General features: G+C 40.7%; 2 protein-coding genes across 3 annotated transcripts in view; one reads left to right on the forward strand and one right to left on the reverse strand.

Annotated features, from left to right (window-relative positions):
- The window catches only part of cyth3b (cytohesin 3b), a 51,008-nt gene extending 37,479 nt beyond the window's left edge, over positions 1–13,529 (forward strand). The window contains exons 13-14 of one of the 2 annotated variants that reach the window (XR_005209783.1): positions 1,135–1,605; positions 13,491–13,529. Coding sequence is in view for 1 of the 2 variants with exons in the window: in XM_037791421.1 (XP_037647349.1) it covers positions 1,135–1,207 (73 nt within the window). In the remaining variant the exon portion in view is untranslated. Of the gene's footprint in view, positions 1–1,134; positions 3,689–13,490 lie in introns of those variants that run through there. The other variant, XM_037791421.1, reaches the window with a different exon arrangement.
- On the reverse strand, positions 5,813–16,118 carry cacng5b (calcium channel, voltage-dependent, gamma subunit 5b). Its single transcript, XM_037791423.1, has 6 exons — positions 15,506–16,118; positions 12,271–12,531; positions 9,974–10,060; positions 9,349–9,489; positions 9,101–9,246; positions 5,813–7,504 (listed from the first exon to the last, which is right to left on the reverse strand). Exons 2-6 carry the CDS (start codon positions 12,464–12,466, stop codon positions 7,244–7,246), a joined length of 831 nt encoding a protein of 276 aa, XP_037647351.1. The 5' UTR covers positions 12,467–12,531; positions 15,506–16,118; the 3' UTR covers positions 5,813–7,243.
- Positions 16,119–17,720: the final 1,602 nt, after the last annotated feature.

A 17,720-nucleotide genomic window follows, 5' to 3' on the forward strand; every position in this document is an offset into this window, starting at 1 on the left:
CTCCCCCCTCTCTCCCCATACTCTCAGAGAGTATTCACTGGGGACGTGATGGGGGATTAGTCACTGCTTATAGCAGCCCAGGGGTGAGCCAGCAAACCCAGTATACCTATCCAAGAGAGGCAACTGGGTTGACGTACTCGCAGCCACGGAGGCTAACAAGCCGCAGCTCGTGCTTCACCAGAGGGGTCCAAGAGGACTCGGGGTTCTGGGGAGATAAAAGGCGTTTTATGGAAATGATGGTTTTCCCCCTCTTCTACAGTAGAGATGATCAGAGGAAACGCCGCTTATCTTGAGTCACAAACACACAGACCCAGATGATGCTGCACCAAGTGGGTCAATGCAGAAAGTGGGCTCATACATTCATGCAATGTGTTAGTAGAAGAGAAAGTATGTATTTTTATATTTCCCATTACATTAGATATATTTTCTTTTACATATTTTTGAGGACAGAAATGGAGGAAATGTTATTACGTATTAGTCACGGCAGCCTTGCTTGGATTTGATCACTTTACAGTGGAGTTTTTGTTTCATGAAATTGGGTTGAGCAAAGTGACAATGAGCCGTATGAAAGAGCGGGATAGTCATCGCGTACAGGCTCATTCTTCAGCGCGTGGCGTTGTGAAGGGAGTCGGAGATATCCGCAGTGGGGGGTTGAGCCTCTTCTTGCTTTGTGCTGGTGCTAACAGGATTTAGCAGCCGTGAAACTGGGCTCCTCAGTAGAGCCCAAATGGCTTCCTGAGTCACTCGCTCGCATTGTGCGCTGTCTTTCCATCGCTCTGAAAATAAAAAAGAGCGGGAGAGCGCAGAAGAGTTGAGCGCCGCCACCTTCAGACCTATAAACCTGCAGAATGGCAGGAGACAGAGTGTGTTTTACTACGAGTTCTGGAGGAGGTTCCTGCAAACCGTAGTACCACGAAAAAACTTGGGAGGGGGTGGAAGGGGGTTCCTCTTCAGAAACCATGGAAACCAAACTAGGTCACTGCACAAACTTTTTTCTTTTTTTTTTTTATCTAGTTAAGGCAGGGGTTTGTATAAATGTGCCTACATTTCCATATCAAAGATGCTCGAGACCCTCCTCTCATGTGGCCCTTATTATTTATTTCATCGCTGTCCTTTGATTGGCTTCTTCTCCAGGGCCAGCATTAGCAGAGACCCCTTCTACGACATGCTGGCCACCAGGAAGAGACGCATCGCCAACAAGAAGTGAAGAGGGACAATCTTCTCAACCTCCGTATCCTTCATCTTTCTCTCCTTCGGTTCATGAACACAGAAACACTGCGAAGCTGGTTCAACACAGAAATGAACCTCAGTTTCTCTCCTGGACTGTCTACAAGTCGTGTGCACTTGCTGGGCAGATATCACACACTTCTGAGGATACTCCGATATGTGGACTCTTGCATGGAGCAGCACATAAACAATCAAGCAGCCAGTTTGTTTCTCCTCCATCTCATACACACCCCCTACCTCCCCCTCTCATGGTCATAACATGTTTCCAAGTGTCCCTAAAGCACAACTGCCATGTTTCAGGTGCACATGCATGCATGTGGGTTATTATAGACCAATATGTTTGTGATTGTGTGTGTGTGATTGTGTGTGTGTGTGTGTGTGAGTGTATGCAGCAGTGTGCATGCGATCAATGCACACAGTATCTACATTACGGGCGCATAAGTGATGCAAGCGCTCTCCACTGTGCTTTATGAAGAAGTCGTAATTCAAAATCAGAGTTCAGATGTATGGTCGGCTATGAATAGAAGAGGAGACAGATGGACACATTTGGGAGTTGGTGGGTGGATCATCGCAGCATAACCTCACCTGGACCACGTGGTCATCTCACTCTGGTGCTGAATTCTTCTCTCCAGGTGCCATGGCTGAAGCCCTGCTCAGAGTGACCTCAGAAAACAGTGCTGGCTTAACATTTAGGTTTCCCAACAAAGCGTCACAGTCTCGAGTCAGCTGGGCTGATTTCATTTATTTGTGCGGAGCAGAGAATTTTTGAAATGTGCATACTTTTTTATTTTAGTTGAGGAGAAAAGGAGCTTTTGCCCGAGGCCTGAGATGAAACTTGCTTTTTTGGACTCAAAGTTGTAATCCATAAGATTTCACTCCTGATCTGGCGACACAACCGTGATTAATGATGGCAACAACAAGTGTGGTTTAATATGCAGCAAACACTTTGTCAGAGATGAAACAGAAGAGCAAGTAATGTACAGTATGTTTACAGTGCAAAGTTGAAGAAGATTAGTTATATGCACATCACGTAGGTATGACGCTATCAGAACAGCGTCCATAAAGAAAAAAGGGTAGCACCTGCACACTACTCCATGACACAATATTCTTCGTCAGGTCAAAGTGTTTCACCAAAGTGTTTGACCTGACGAAGATCCAAGCGGGATCGAAACATTTCAATAACAATATTGTGGCATGGCGTGGTGGATGTGGAGTGTGCAGGTGTTATCGTTCTGTTTACAGTGCAGCCAAACAAACACGTTGTTTTAATGAAGAAGTCAGTGAAAAATAAATAATAACGGTTCACTGTGGCTACTCCTTCTTGTTCCATTACTCCCTTGTAAAAATTAAAAAAGATCCGAGGAGGGTGAACACTAAACAATGAAGCTGATATCCATGAGATAAAATTAAAAACAGTAACGCTGCATCGTTTCCTGTGAACCCCTCGTGCATGAGATTCCAGCAAAGGAAAGGCGGACTCCGCCACTAACAATGAAAACTAATATTGAAAGAGGTATTTCCAGAATGTAAATACATAAATTGGCTAAATGCTGAGCAGAAATGGAGTCAAAAACAGGGTTTGATTTAATGAAAATCTTAAGGATTTGAACTTTAAAAAGTCCACTGGGTATAGGTTTTATTTATGGCTGAGCAATGGCCCAATAGGGTACCAGTCCGATTAAGCTTTTTGTTTTTCTCTCTTGTCTATGGCCTATGTCAGTGAAGGTCGACGTGTTGTTGTGATCCTGTTTGCATTTGGTTTGTAATCCTAAAGAATCCTTGCTTGCTTTTGTGTTCCTCTTTAAAAAAAAAAAAAAAAGTATATAAATAATAACCAACTATCATTTTTGTATTTATTTTGTGAAATGGTTTAATACTACCTGTAAATGTTAAACAACAACGTATGCTTAAGTTATGTATGTGTGTATATATAATGTATAGGTTTTTCTGGTCCTCTTTGTTGTAGTATGCACACTCTGTGTTTGAGCCTACGGGCAGAAGTTTGCTCAAGTTTGGGGTCTTCTTTACAAAAAGCCTTAAAACATAATCATAAGAAAACATGACGGTGATGATGAGGATGATGAAGAGGATGATATTGGTCAATAACTGTGATGATGCTCTTTAAAAAAAGCCATGACTGACGAGTGAGAAAGATGGTTGTGTTTATGATGATGATAAAGATTATAGAGAGAAAATGATGTTTGATGTTAATGATGATGATTATAGTGAAGTAATATCAGTGATGATGATGAGGATACTATCATTGATGATGATGTCATAAACTATAAACACCAGTAGTTTTCTATGTGATTGTAAAATAAAAAGCCTTGTGGTCGGGGCAGAATATTATCTTCTACCGCCCTGCGTGGGCTCATAGTTACATTAACTTTTATATTCTCTGTAAAAGCTATCGGTCACGTTGTACATTACGTGTATCTATATAAAGTATACATAAAGCTTATACAGCGGATGTGTGGTGTATTTATTATTCATGCTTGTCTTGACCTACTTGTTTGCATAAGTAACGAGCTATCATTAATGAATTACACAGATATATTTCTCGAGAGGTGACGAGCTTTTTGAACGTATAAAAACGTCATCCTCCGTCATGCAGAGCGATGGCGTTTGATTCAACCTGGTAGAATACATGTAGTAAGAAAGGTGAAGGGAAACATGAGAGAAATCTGAGTGGGAGAGAAGATACTGTATGGATGATAACTGGGGAGAGAGCTCCCTCTACTGGTTTCTCTCTTTTCTTTTCTTTTTTTACAAGTCTTAATCATGATAATAATAAAACAAGACATAAATATATGAATACAAGCTCACCATTTTAATGATTATGAAGGATTAGAGTAAAGGCAGCCTTGTAGAATTACAGTTTTTCTTAATTACTTAAGCACAACATTTATTTGACCTGCGTCACTCACTCAAAAATAAATAATAATAATAAAAGTAAACTGTCCACTTTATGAGGACCAATCCAATACAACAGCTCTGACATAAAATCTACTCTTATGCCTATAATGTTCTGTTTTTGTTGACACTTTTAGACGTGTTAAAGGTAGGTAGGTGGTGTGGTTGCAGATTGCAACCAACTGAGTACCCCTCCGCTCACTCCTCCCTTTCCAAGACTGCGGTAACGTGAGCTGCCAGAGTGCAAAACCGTGGTAACGCCGTGGTAATGCCGTGGTAACGCCTCGCTCAGAGGCCATCCTCACCATAATAACACTACTTTAGGAGCAATGGAAGTCAGACGGCGGCTGGCGGTACCACGGTTTAGCACTCTGCGGCTCACATTACTGCAGTTTCACAAGGGTGTCGGAGAACTACAGTAGCCTTCAGGTAACCTGAAAACGTGAAAGGCACTCTCTAGAGCCAGTGTTTGGTTTGTCCGTTCTGAGCTACTGTAGAACATGGCAGACTCCGGGAAGAGGACCGGGTGCTCCCTATGTAGATATGAAGGGCTCATTCTTAGCTGACAAAAACACTCTCAGCTTCAGATGATTATACACTAAAGAAATTATAGTTATGCATATTATATTCTATTATATTTTTTAGTGTTGAGGTGTTTCTAATATGATGTCACCCTGATGTATGAAAACAGGGAGGACAAAAAAATATAAATACCTCTGAATAATAATTTACACATTTACAACAATGTCAACAAAAACTGATCATTAGCAGTGAACTTTCAGCAGACGTTGTGGCAGGACGGTTGTATTGGGTTGCATCAGATTGTACAGGTGTGCAAAACACAAAGTGACCACTGAGTGTATTTATCTGAAACTTGGTGTGTCTCTGCCACCAAAATAACAAATCCCTCTAAAGCCTCTGAACACCCACACAGGTGATGTTCAGTTAATCTGTCTGATTAGACCTCTGCTCAGGACTGTGTGGGCGTGTACAGACTGTAATTGATTGACATCTTCCTGAGTGTCCTCTTAGCTTTGTTGCTTCTGTTAGGGCGGGACAAATCACACCTTTAACGTTGTTATTGGTAGATGGAGATTGTGACCTCATAGATGAGAGGCCTAATCAGCCAGAATAACTGAAAACACCTGTGTAGGTGTTCAGATGCTTTAACTTTGGTTAAGATAAGAAAATCAAATGTCTAAGAGTTAAAATGATAGAAGACACTTCCCTATTTTATTTCCTATTTAGATGTACTCAAGTTTATTTGCAAAAACAGAGAAAAGACATTTTTAAACCAAAAAATAAAAAATAAAACATATTAATTAACTTTGTAGTCTTTTCCTGGAAATGTAGCAAATAAATTACCAGCTACTGGGAAATATAATTATTAAATAATGTTTATCATAAAGTCATTTTTGATCAATTTTGAGGTAAATATTGGGGTAATTTGGCAGTAATTCTAAAGAAATTTCAAATAGGTTACTTGCTAATTATCACCTAATTACCATGCAATTTGCAGACCTGTAAAATGTAAAAAAACAAAAAGTCAACACTCACAGATTTCTCCCTGTCAGTGAACACCTTGTACCTTTATTCACAGCAGTAACATTTGGGTAAAAATAAATACAGTAAAGACAAATGTGAACTAATTCAGAAATGTTCCTGTCTGGCTATACAGCATTTCCTCTACCTCACATCTGATAATCACTCCTGTAATATAAACAGACCAAATCAACACATGCAGCAACTTTCACATCTTCCCACTGTACAGTATGTTCTCCTGCGCCTCATTCAGGAACTGTGATACCTGAATGAAAAACACATTTTCACCTCTGAGGTGAGAAGTGATGCTGTAAATTTATGAACGTGAAACCTTTTATCAGTTTAGATTACTGAAATTTACAAAGCATTTATACTTGAAGGGTTGTGACAGAGGACTTGTACTATGAGGATTTGATAGACATGTTTAATATTATTAGTGTATTATAAAATAAGTAGTGTAATCCGTTTTCACCACCACCACCAGCATCACTGGATCAACTGAAGATATAAAAGTACTTTTGAATATTTGGAATCTGTGTGATGATATAAACTGTGTGAAAAGTGTTAAGACAATCCTGATTTTTATTTTATGTCACTGCAAAGAAGACAAAAAAACACTGCCTCCTGGTGGATAAATGTAGAATCACTTTGTGAAGACATTTATTTTACAGATGAATTCTCCCACACGCTGTACCAAACATGTTTTTATGTTAAAGCACAGTGTCGCTACATCATAACAGCACTTAAAATGCATCTTTACACCAACTCTCATCATATAATGTCCAACAGCTGCACATGTTATATCAAAATCTATATAAAACAAATCTGTATGATCTTAGCTGGTTCAGTCTGGACGTATTCATGCACCTCTTTCTCCTCATTTGATTACACGGGGAAATTAACTGTTGTGATGCCAAGAGGCAAAACAGCGTCTCTAGATGAGATACAAACCCAACGACGCTTCAGCAGGCTGGATGCTTGTTGACCGGACTTCACCTGGATGTCACCTGCTGTCTGGTGGTTGTTATAGTGGTGATGGATTGTCCTTTCATTGCATCACACATGCCAGTCTCTTTTGCTGTTTCACATGATACATAAATTCTGCAACGGAACAAAAATGTCCTAAATCATAAGGAGCGTTTATTTATTGCGAAATGAGTAAGCCGAGATATTCACAAAAAGTAAAACAGCTATGAGGCACTGGAGGGTCAAACACACAGATATAATACATGACTTTTTTTCCCCTTTTCAAATAAAGTTCAAATTTGACCTTTTTGAGAACCTTTGCAGAAAGAATAACACCATAACCATGTATTGTTTTTTTCTTAAAACCTGCAGACTTTGCCTCCACCTAGCTGCTACGACAACACATTCCCAACAAGCATCTCCGACCTCATAAACAGCCACAAGAGGCTCAGATGGAAATATATCCAAAGTCCTTACATCACAGTCAACGCTGCACATGTGTTTCTTCCTGAAAAACATCAAACTCACAGTTAAATATCTAAGTTGTATCTAGGCCTTGTTGTGACCCCAGTGACCTTCAGGTTGACCGACCCCCTCAGCAGGGTGAAGAGGAGACCTGATCATAGTCGGGGCACTTGAGGAGAGCAGGGTAGCTGGCGCTCATCTGCAACGAAGCTTCACTCGAGATGTCGGAGGGGCTTCGGCCACGCGACCAGGCCTCTGGGTGGAGGAACTGGCCCGAGTGGTCGGAGCAGTTGCTGAGACGAGGGCGGTAGAAACTGGGGTGACGAGGCTGGTAGATCTCCTCCGCTGAGTAGCGCTTCATGAACAGGTAGACGGACATGACGCCTGCACTCTGTAGAGGGACACATTAGATTGAAATAAAGTTAACGGATTAAAAATATATGAAAAGGATAATGAGCTCAGAAATGTGAAAAAAAAACTATGCAATTTACAATATAAACACTGTTTAAGTTAATGTTGTCCATGTTGCAGTTCCTATCTGTGACCACTGGGAGGCAGTGAACCCTCATGATTCTTAATAGTTAATAATATTCTCTCACTCCTGTCATGTCCTGCTCTCCTCTAATTATTTTTTCTTCTTCTTTTTATTATTATTTCCTGTTTTATTTTGGTGTAAATAAAACCTCACCTTTGTCTGTCGTTTCAGATACTTCACTTACTATCTTTATGTGTGATTGTCACCTGTCCCTCGTTATCACCCTCCTCTCATCAGTCAGTCTGTGTGCCAGTTTGTCTTATCTGTTCAAGTGAGCGTTCCAGCCGTAAGTTCCTAGTGTTTTTTGGACCAATCTTTAGTTACCTAGAGTTTTTTGGAAACCTTTTCCTGTTTTTGGAGCGCTTACCTGCGTATCGAACCCTGCCTACAAGTAAGGACTTTTCATTCTACTACTCAGTGTGCTTGCTATTGAGTCCTTTGTCAGTTTGTACCTGTTTGTCCACTCAGTGTGAAGGCAGACACAATACTATTATTAAAGGTGCTAAATGCGAGATTGGGAGCATTTCTATTGTCTCCGTACGGCTCTCAGCATGGCGCATGTACATGGCTCATAGCTAACGACGTTAACGGCGCGAGCAGTGAAAACTACGGCAACTGTGCCGTCAGCTGTAACCGCCATATGAGAGCAGAACAGAGCAGCGGCCGTGAGCTAGCCAATGGTGCACACCCACATGCACGAACCAAGCCCCCAGGAAGAGCACCGGGCTTTGAAGCAAATTTCCATAGTGGCCAAACGGCGGTACTACAACTTCCATGTCCGTCACGTGATGCCATTAGGCCCAAAACAATTTCTTTCTCATAGACTTACATTGGAAAAAAGACGTCTGTAACTCAGCAGATATTTTTTTTAAAAAGTAAATCAACTTCCCAGTACGAACACTTGAATAGCCCTTATTTAAATCATTAGGTACTAAAAGTTGTAAAATGCACTAATCGCCGAATCCAGGGTTATTTCCCTTCCTCCGTTCATGTGAATGAGACCCAGACCGCGGGCTAGGAGGCGGGGTTAAAGGAGCTGCCCACTGCTCCTAATACTGGGATGGGTTAAATGCAGAGAGTGAATTTCACTGTGTGTTGTGTGCAAAAACAATGTGTGACAATAAAACCATTTAAATCTAAGTAATACAGTTATAATTTAAGTTTCTGCTACAGTAAAATCCGGGACATAAGTAAATATTTTGGATGTAGATAAAAATGATGAGAAGCGGCTTGTGCAGTGCGTTGAATTTGTCTATTGTTGGAAAGTTTTCCTTTTAGTTATGACTAAAGATTGTTATGCTTTTGTAATATTTAGGTGTACTAACTTAAGATTCTACTGCTTATTTTCATGCTACATGTTTTGTGTCAGTCTTTTAACATCTTTGGACAATGGTGCAAATAAGTGCCATGATCACAGCAGTGCCAAACAGCTGTTAGTGTTGAGTCGCTCACCTCAGTGAGCAGGAAGGAGATGGCAGAGAAGGCAAAGGACCAGCCGTACTTGTAGGTAAAAAAGGTCTCACTGCTCCTAGTCCTGTTCAGCATTTCATCATTTATACTGGAGATGTACAGCACCAGGCCCACTACCAGAGCCAGACCTGAGAGACGGAGAAAATCATGGTTGGACAAAAAACAAACAAGAAGGTAGAGAGAGGACAGAAATATGACGAGAGATGAGAAAGGAGAGAAGATCGGTGTACCTGAGAGGATGAAGAAGATCCCGGAGACAAACGCCAGGATGGTGCGGTGAGGCCGGACGTGGCCGATGTTGTTGAGGACGAAGCCGATGAACATGAAGAAGAGGCTGACCAAAGGGAACGGGGTGGCTGAGCGGATCATCTCTGAGGAGAAGAGGAGGACATTTCAGTGTTAAAACTGAGGCAGAAAGATGCTAATAGACAGAGTATAATAGACATTTAATCTCAAAGTGAAATTAAGGGCGGAACAATCAATCTTGAAATGAAGATAAAATGTAGACACTTAATCATCGCCTGCTCTTTTGCCAGAGTTTTACAGTATCAGAGCTGATTACACTGACTCACTATAGAGTGGATTTATCCTTCTGTAAAGCGTTGACACAGAGCCACACTGAAGGACTTGTGAGGGGAATTGTCTGTGAAAAGGTAATAAGTATTCTGGAGAGGAGCAGGGCAACAACACAAGGGCTCAGATGACTCACACTCATCTGTCTGGCGACATTCAGGTGATTTCTAAGCAGAATCTTATAGGAAAATAACGCGTTTTTGTCATGAAAATAACCCCGGCTATTTATGTGAACAACCTCAAGGGAGCACCTTGAGTTATTCAGCCTGAAGATATACTCACTGAGCACGTTTATTGTGGACTCTGACGTCAGCTGGACGTTCATGGGCATGATGTAGGCGACGGTGAAGCAGCGACCAGACTCGTCACCTGAAGAGAAAAGAGGGACAAAAGCCTTAAGGCAAGGTTCAGTCGAAGAAGAGAGATGAGGAGAAATGGAAGATCGAGGAGAGTTGTGCAACGTCCGTATATAAATGCACAGCTCATAGACAAAACAGGCAGACAAGGAGTCCAAAAAGGCAGACGAAGGGTCATTACAGGGTAGACAGAGACAAGAAGATAAAAAACTCTACAGCTGAAGAGGCACAATAGATGATCTGATAGGTAACAATGGCTAAAGGGCAGGTATATATATATGCTGAGGAGCTGACGAGGGAACAGGTTGGTCTGGAGGTCAGGTGATGGTAAAAGGTGGAAACACACCGTGGACTGCTGCAGGACACAGAGGGACGAATCCTGTGAGCCAAACTCAAGACCGTCATGTCAACAAAAAGACACGTAAAGGAGCAGGTTTTATTTATTGTACATTAAAGGAACAGTTTGATATTTTAGGAACTATATTTGCTTTCTTGCCAGGAAGAGAAGATTGATTCCACTCTATAATATGCAGCTTGAGCCAGTTAGCTTAGCTTAGCATAGAGAGTGAAAGCAGGGGGAGACAGCTAGCCTGGCTCTGATTGAAGCATTGGCAATTTTAGACATTTTTTTAGGGGTGCTCAAGCATTTATTTTGTCCTTTTTATCATGATTTACGACAAATATTATTTAAAAAAGTTCATGTTCCATGTTTAGATTTGATAGGTATGGAGACTGGAGCCTTAATTGAATATCTTTACCTCTGCCAAGGCCGAAGGCCTAGGAAGGAGGTTATGTTTTCACCGGCGTTGGTTTGTTGGTTTGTTGGTTTGTCTGTTAGCAGGATTACTCCAAAAGTCCTTGATGGATTTGAATGAACTTTTTTGGAGCAGTGGGGTTTGGCACAATGAACAATCTATTAGATTTTGGTGGCGATCCGGATCATAATTTGGCTTCAGGAATTTTTTTACCTCTGGGTATAACACTTGCGCAGTGTAACTGATGACGCGTTGATGACGCATGACCCTGCCTCTTTCCTTCATAGAGAGAGACAGAGAGAGAACGGGGGGTAGGTGGGACTACAACTGTAGATTCTGCGTTTTTTCAAATTAAACTCTGTGAAACTACAGTTTAGTTCGACCAAAGCACAGTTGGCGATTGCTGGAAAGAGTAATGACAACGGTTTAGGTGAGTTTTATTTTGTTTCTGTCCAGTTTGAATGAAGTGTTTTATGATGCTCCGCTGCGTACAGCTGATCTCAACATAAACAAAAATACACAAGGGCAATCGTACTCGGCCACCTTGGCGGAGGTCTGCGTTCTCCGAGTGTCATTCTAGTTTGGATAATGTTTTTGTATTTGCTGAATTTCTTTCTAAAACATGGAATAGGAGGAGAAAAGTAACATACGATAGATAAGTTCCTCAGACTCTTATGCCTTTTTTTTGTCATGATTGGATTTGTGTACGTGTTTTGTGCTTATAGGGAGCTGTGTTTGTATATCTGTGACTGTTTATTTGTTGCATTATTTGTGGGAGGTTCACGTTTGCGATTATGTCTGGATGATGTTTAATTTTATGTTTGGATGATGCTGATGTATTGTGCTGTTAGATGATGCCAGAATGTCTTTGTTTGTTTTGTTGTTAGTTAATGTGTCTGATTAATCCCATGAGGGATGGGTTATTATGTAAATGACAGGACACAAAAATAAATTATTCATTCATTCCCTCCTTCTAACCTTGAGGCCCAATATTCCTTAAATTTGTCACCAACTTTCTTTTTTTTCTTTTTTCCACATAAGTGTGAGTTACATCACATCCTGCAAAGACAGCTACACAGTCATTATTATCACTTCAGCTTCGTCACATACGGACACCAGCTGGAGATATCTGCAGCACGACGAGATGACATCTGTCTCTGAAGACTTGTAGGTGCAAGTGTGTGTGTGTGTGTGTGTGAGTGATAATGTTGCAGGACTAATTTCACACTGAATGCACTTTGTGTTATAGTAGCGAAAGACAAACACACACACACTGATGAAGTCCTCGTGAATGTCATTCTGTGTGAATGTTAAATCTGGCTGATGCAGTGACGATATGTCAGTGTGACAGGATCATCTCGCTGCCACATTTAGACGCCGCACAGTGCGAAAGAAATCCTTGAATAAAGATCATTCCACTCTGGAAAACACCAATCTGTGCCACAATGCCGACTGACTCGTTACTCACCGGCCAGGAAGCAGACTCTCCAGAGGCCCGAGTGCAGCGAGGTCTTGATGTCGATGCTCTGGTTCAGAGGCATAATGACGCCCTCCTCCAGATACAACCAATAGTCGGTGCTGACCGCCACTCCCAGCAGCCCCAGGCCACTGATTGCAAAGACGCTGCTCAGCAGTGTCAGGGCCTTCCTGCTGCACGCGCTCATGGTGACAGCGGGGGGGAAGCTTCCAGCACAGGTGGTTAAAATTAAGAAAAAGTCCAAGAAGCAATCTGGAGGAGGAGAAAGGGGGAAAGATGGTGGGATTACTGTTATAAAGTTAAAGTTGCAGTGGCTGGAATTGGAGCAAATATGATATAAAAACGGTCACTATATCCTGACAGTAGTCAAGTCAAGTCAATTTTTATTTTTATTGCCCAAAACACAAATTGGCCTCAGGGGGCTTTACAATCTGTACAGGATACAACACCCTGTGTCCTTTACAGTACGACCCTCTCATCGGAAAAACGTAACCAAAAAAAAACCTTTTAACAGGGAAAAAATGGAAGAAACCTCAGGAAGAGCAACAGAGGAGGGATCCTCCTTCCAGGATGGACAGACGTGCAATAGATGTTGTGTGTTCAGAGTAACAACATAATGAGAATACAACAAAGACAATCCATATGACAAAAAGTAGAATACATATAATGTGAACATATGTGAGAAGGTGGATCCAGAAGGATGTCACGCAGCTTCCCGGCGTCGCCAAACAGATAGAGCCAGAGCAACACAATCTCCTCTCCACGCCAGATAGGTAGAACCAGAGCAACACGACCTCCTCCCCACACCAGATAGATAGAGCCCGAGCAACACAACCTCCTCTTCACACCAGATAGGTAGAGCCAGAGCAACACGACAGTAGTGCATGAGACAGGTACTCTGAAAGAAATCATGTGCCTCAGTGTCCTCCGTTGCTCCTAATGAATTGCCCTTCTTGGGATCAATAAAGTTGTCTGAATCTGAATCTAACGGCATCTGCAGGATTTCACAGACCTGCACTGCATTTTACAAACAATCGGTCACCTTGTCGAGCCTCTATTCTGCCTATTTAAGGCCCTTAATGAGTGACAGTTCAGCTCTTCAAATTACTACGAGAACCTCTGCAGGATTGTGCAGATTCATTATGAAAACAAAAGTGTGTTTTTGATGCAATCATCTCCCTGGGTTTAAGGACAATGTCAGGGCCTTGGAGGTGTGTGTGTGTGTGTATGTGTGTGTGTGTGTGAAGCCAGGTGTGAGCTCAACAGAGAAAAAGGGAAAGGAAGGGAAGAGCAGACCTGTAGACAGAGAGGATGAGGAGGGAGATGCTTCGTCTCTTTCTCCTGTCAATTTTAGAGTGTTTTCTCTGACAAAGCTGGAGAGATTTAGGAAGTCAAATCTACTCGTCGTGATGAGTAGCTTATGAAATGTCAGGGCAGCTGGGTAGCTGAAAGGAATCGATAACATCTTTGTTTGGTTGTTGTGCAGAAATCGAAATCAATCTGCATCACAAAATGCTGTTTTCGGTTTAGCTTTTTTGACTCGTTTGCTTGTATTTTTAATCTTTAACTTCCTCTCCAACATTAACGTTTTCTAGTCATAATAATTTTGAATTCAGGCCATGTCACTGCTAACTCTGTCCAACAAAGTGTGAGTCAATAATAAACCTGTGTGAGCCTCCAGACTGAGGGACATTATACAGTACGTGTTGCAGGCCTACTACTGTGAATACAAATGCTCACATTATTTGAAACCCAAAGACTGGGTTTTGACATTTTACAGCCATGAATCAAAGCAGAAAAGGTCGGACGTTCATAAAAGCATTCATAAGTGAGCGAGGTTGGGGATTTGTCAGACTGATCACAGAGTAAAACATCATCTACAGCGACAGGGTGATGATTTAAATCCCATTCAGGACGCACACATATGAATGATCTATATGGATGGTGATGGAGGCAGCTAGAGGACACACTGTCAGGTAGAGGCTCATTTTAATGGTTGTCTGAGTTATGATAATCAATTAAGACTTACTTTTAGACTTATTAAACAAGTACGCCAATCATAAAATGATGTAACAATATTGTGACGCACACATGTACTTGAAGTCTTTCTCTGTTGTGTTTTAAAACAACCAGATTTTATGCTGCTTAAAGAAACCTTTTTCAGTTACTTTAGGTCAGGTGTTGTTCATATAAACACCTGCAAGGTCACCTCTTTTACTTTGAAGAGGCCTCTTAGCTCATATTTGTTTTAATATTCACTTCCATCCTTGTTATCACTTCTTATCAGCAGTATTATTCTGTCATTTTTACCTTTTGTTTTCTAAATAGTGACAGTAGAGAGCTGGCTAGACTTGACTCTGTGACGTTGCAATTACATCAGAGTCTTAAACCTCTCGGCCACCATGGACGCTCCTCAGCAGTATTATTTCCCGCTAAATAAATTTGCTTTATTATCGGCCAGATGGGACAATAGGACATTAAAATTATAATTATTTGATTGCATATAATCCTGGAAATGTTCATAAGTGTGGTGCAGAGGGCTGCACTTACCTTTTAAGATAGTCATCAAATGATGAATCAAGTCATTATTAATGTGCAAACACAGTGTGATGAGACAAAGTGAGCTGCCACCTGACTATAAATATAGTAGTCACGACTATAGAGCCTTGTCACAGCAGCGTGCAAACCACCACATCACAGTCTAAACATCTCTCTTCACTTATGTGTTTCTCCCTTCTGTAGTAAATGAATGGCCAACTTTCAATATGAAGTTGATAAATACAACAGAAATAGTGCTCAGATATCAATAATCTAACTGTCCTTGATGCTGAAACATCATTTAACGTCAGACATACATTTGACCTTCTACAACCTTCTTGCAAATAATCAGGCTATACAGTTATTCTCCCTGAGGGGGACTTGTGACTGTCATTGACAATATGGAGTATAGTTTTCATGATAACATGTCAAAGTCAACCCTATATTACCATGATACTCCTATAGAGACTATATGCCTTTAGGCAGTTTCCAATGCCCTATAGTAAGCCTATTCCAATACAATACAATCTATTATTAAACATATATTGATGTATATAGTAGCCTATAGGACAGGGACTAAAATTGACAGCTGCGACTAAAATTAAAATAAACTCACAACAAACATCTCATACTTATCAGTGAATATGTGAAACACATGTGGATGCAACATGCAAACACTTGTTCCTACCTGTTTTTGATCTGTCCTCTCTTTCAGAGCTGTGTCCTGCACTTGAAGCAGATATTGTGCTGCAAAGTTGAGGATGAAAACCTGCAGAGAAGGACGGTGTGTGTGTTGCTCTCCGACGATTTGGTTGCAAAAATTCCTTCAGAAAAAACTGTAAAGTGAAGCTTGAAGGAGCGAAGAGACGACGCAGCAGTGCGTCAGAGCAACAGACTCCAACAGAACTAACTGAGTCAGAGCAGATAGATAGACCACTGAGAGAGAAAGAGAGGGAGAGGGAGAGGGAGAGGGAGAGGGAGAGAGAGAGGAAGAGAGAGAGAGAGAGAGAGAGAGAGAGAGAGAGAAAATGCCTGAAGTGTTTCAGGACCAAGGACAGCTCCACTCAGCTCTGACATGAAGTGAATGCAGGAAAAAAGAACATACAGGAAGTACCTGTAGGTCATAAACACATAAACACTTGTGTTATAGATCAGTAATAAGACGTCATTAGGGACAACTTTTAGTTTGCTTGGCTGTGAAAAAAATCTACTTTTATTCTATTTTATTAAAATTTGCATTATTTTAATACAATCTGCTTATTTTGTGTAGTTTCATAATTTGTATTTATTTTTATTGTTATTTTATTTTATATTTTATATTTTATATTTTATATTATATTATATATTATATTTATTTGTATTTTATTTATCTTTTATTATCTTAAATACCCATCTTGTATTGCTTTCTTATTCAATTCACTTTTGTTCTTTTGGTGTGCATTAGTCTCTAAATCCATTTCTAACATTCTACATTTTTATCAATCGTCTGTACAGCACTTTGAATTGCATTTGACTTGTTTGAAAAGTGCTATATAAATAAAGCTTGATTGATTGATTGATACTCAGTGGCCACTTTATTAGGTACATCTCCAATAATACAACAGCTCAGCCATAAATTCTATCTTTACAAAGATAATAAGTTTTGATTGACACCGTCAGAGAGATATTAACTGAACTATATGTATGTTTATTATTGAGATAGTAGTTAGTATTAGATTGTATAAGCCAGTGTATTTACCTAGTGCAGGGGTCAGCAACCTGCGGCTCTTTAGCCCCTCTCCAGTGGCTCCCTGTGGATTTTTAAAAGAAATTAGTGGAAATGAATAACTGAGTTTTTCTTTTTACATTTTCATTTGTATTTATCATTGTTGTAGATCTATGGTGATTCTTACATTTTCAATTTGTAAAAAATCTATAGCCTAAACACCAATTCAGTCACAGGTTCACAACTGTCACGCTGTCGTCACGGTTTGCTAACTCCGCCTCCCAGTCCTCACTCAAGCCTCGTCTGGGTCTCATTCACATGAACGGAGGAAGGGAAATAACTCTGGATTCAGCTATTAGCACATTTTATAACTTTTAGGACCTAATGATTTAAATAAGGGCTATTAGAGTGTTCATACTGGGAGGTTGATTCACCTCAAAAGAAATTATCCGCTCAGTTATAGACGTCTCTTTCCCAATGTAAGTCTATGGGAAAAAGTCTTTTTGGGGCCAATGCATCACGTGAGGGACAGGGGAGTTGTGATATCGCTGTTTGGCCACTACCAAAATTGTCAGCAACGACCGGTGCTCTTCCTGGGGGCTTGGTCACAACTCGTGAACTCAGAGTAACTTTCCACTTATGAAGTCGTGAGTACCACAAGACGGGGGCGTCCACATGGACTCTTCTCGTGAACACGGCCCCATTTGAAGACACCATCTGTCTGCCGGACCCGCTGCCATTTAGTCTTTGATCGCTGTAAGCCTTTTGGAAAATAAATCACTAAATTCATCCTGCTGCTTCCTGATCTGTCTGTATTTGGGTCCAAACCTGTTTCTGTAACTGTGACAGATATCCAAAATCTAAAACGATATCTAGTCTCATATCACAATATATATACAGTGTATATATATATATATATACTGCACAGCCCTATCTTAGACTATATGAATAACGTATGAGTTTTGAAAATGGGCGTAGTTCCCCTTTAAACCTCTTAAATATCTTTATAGAACAATAATATAGCCAACAATGCACACATTAGAAGTGAGGCTGGGAATCGAACCAAAATAAAACAGAGATTCATATTTTTCATACTTTATTTATACACAGTATCCATCATACCACAATGAACAGAGGAACAAGAATAATTAGGTTAACAAAAGCAGGGGCAGTAAAAGGAACACACACACAAACATCC

The sequence above is a fragment of the Sebastes umbrosus genome, chromosome 14 (genome assembly GCF_015220745.1).
Source record: "Sebastes umbrosus isolate fSebUmb1 chromosome 14, fSebUmb1.pri, whole genome shotgun sequence".
NCBI classification, from domain to species: Eukaryota; Metazoa; Chordata; class Actinopteri; order Perciformes; family Sebastidae; genus Sebastes; species Sebastes umbrosus.

Coding starts and splice junctions, on each gene's coding strand:
- cacng5b (XM_037791423.1), bottom strand. CDS start 12,466: ATGAGCGCGTGCAGCAGGAAGGCCCTGACACTGCTGAGCAGCGTCTTT. Junction 10,061..12,270: donor GAGAGTCTGCTTCCTGGCCG/GTGAGTAACGAG, acceptor TTTTCTCTTCAG/GTGACGAGTCTGGTCGCTGC. Junction 9,247..9,348: donor GATCTTCTTCATCCTCTCAG/GTACACCGATCT, acceptor TCCGTCTCTCAG/GTCTGGCTCTGGTAGTGGGC.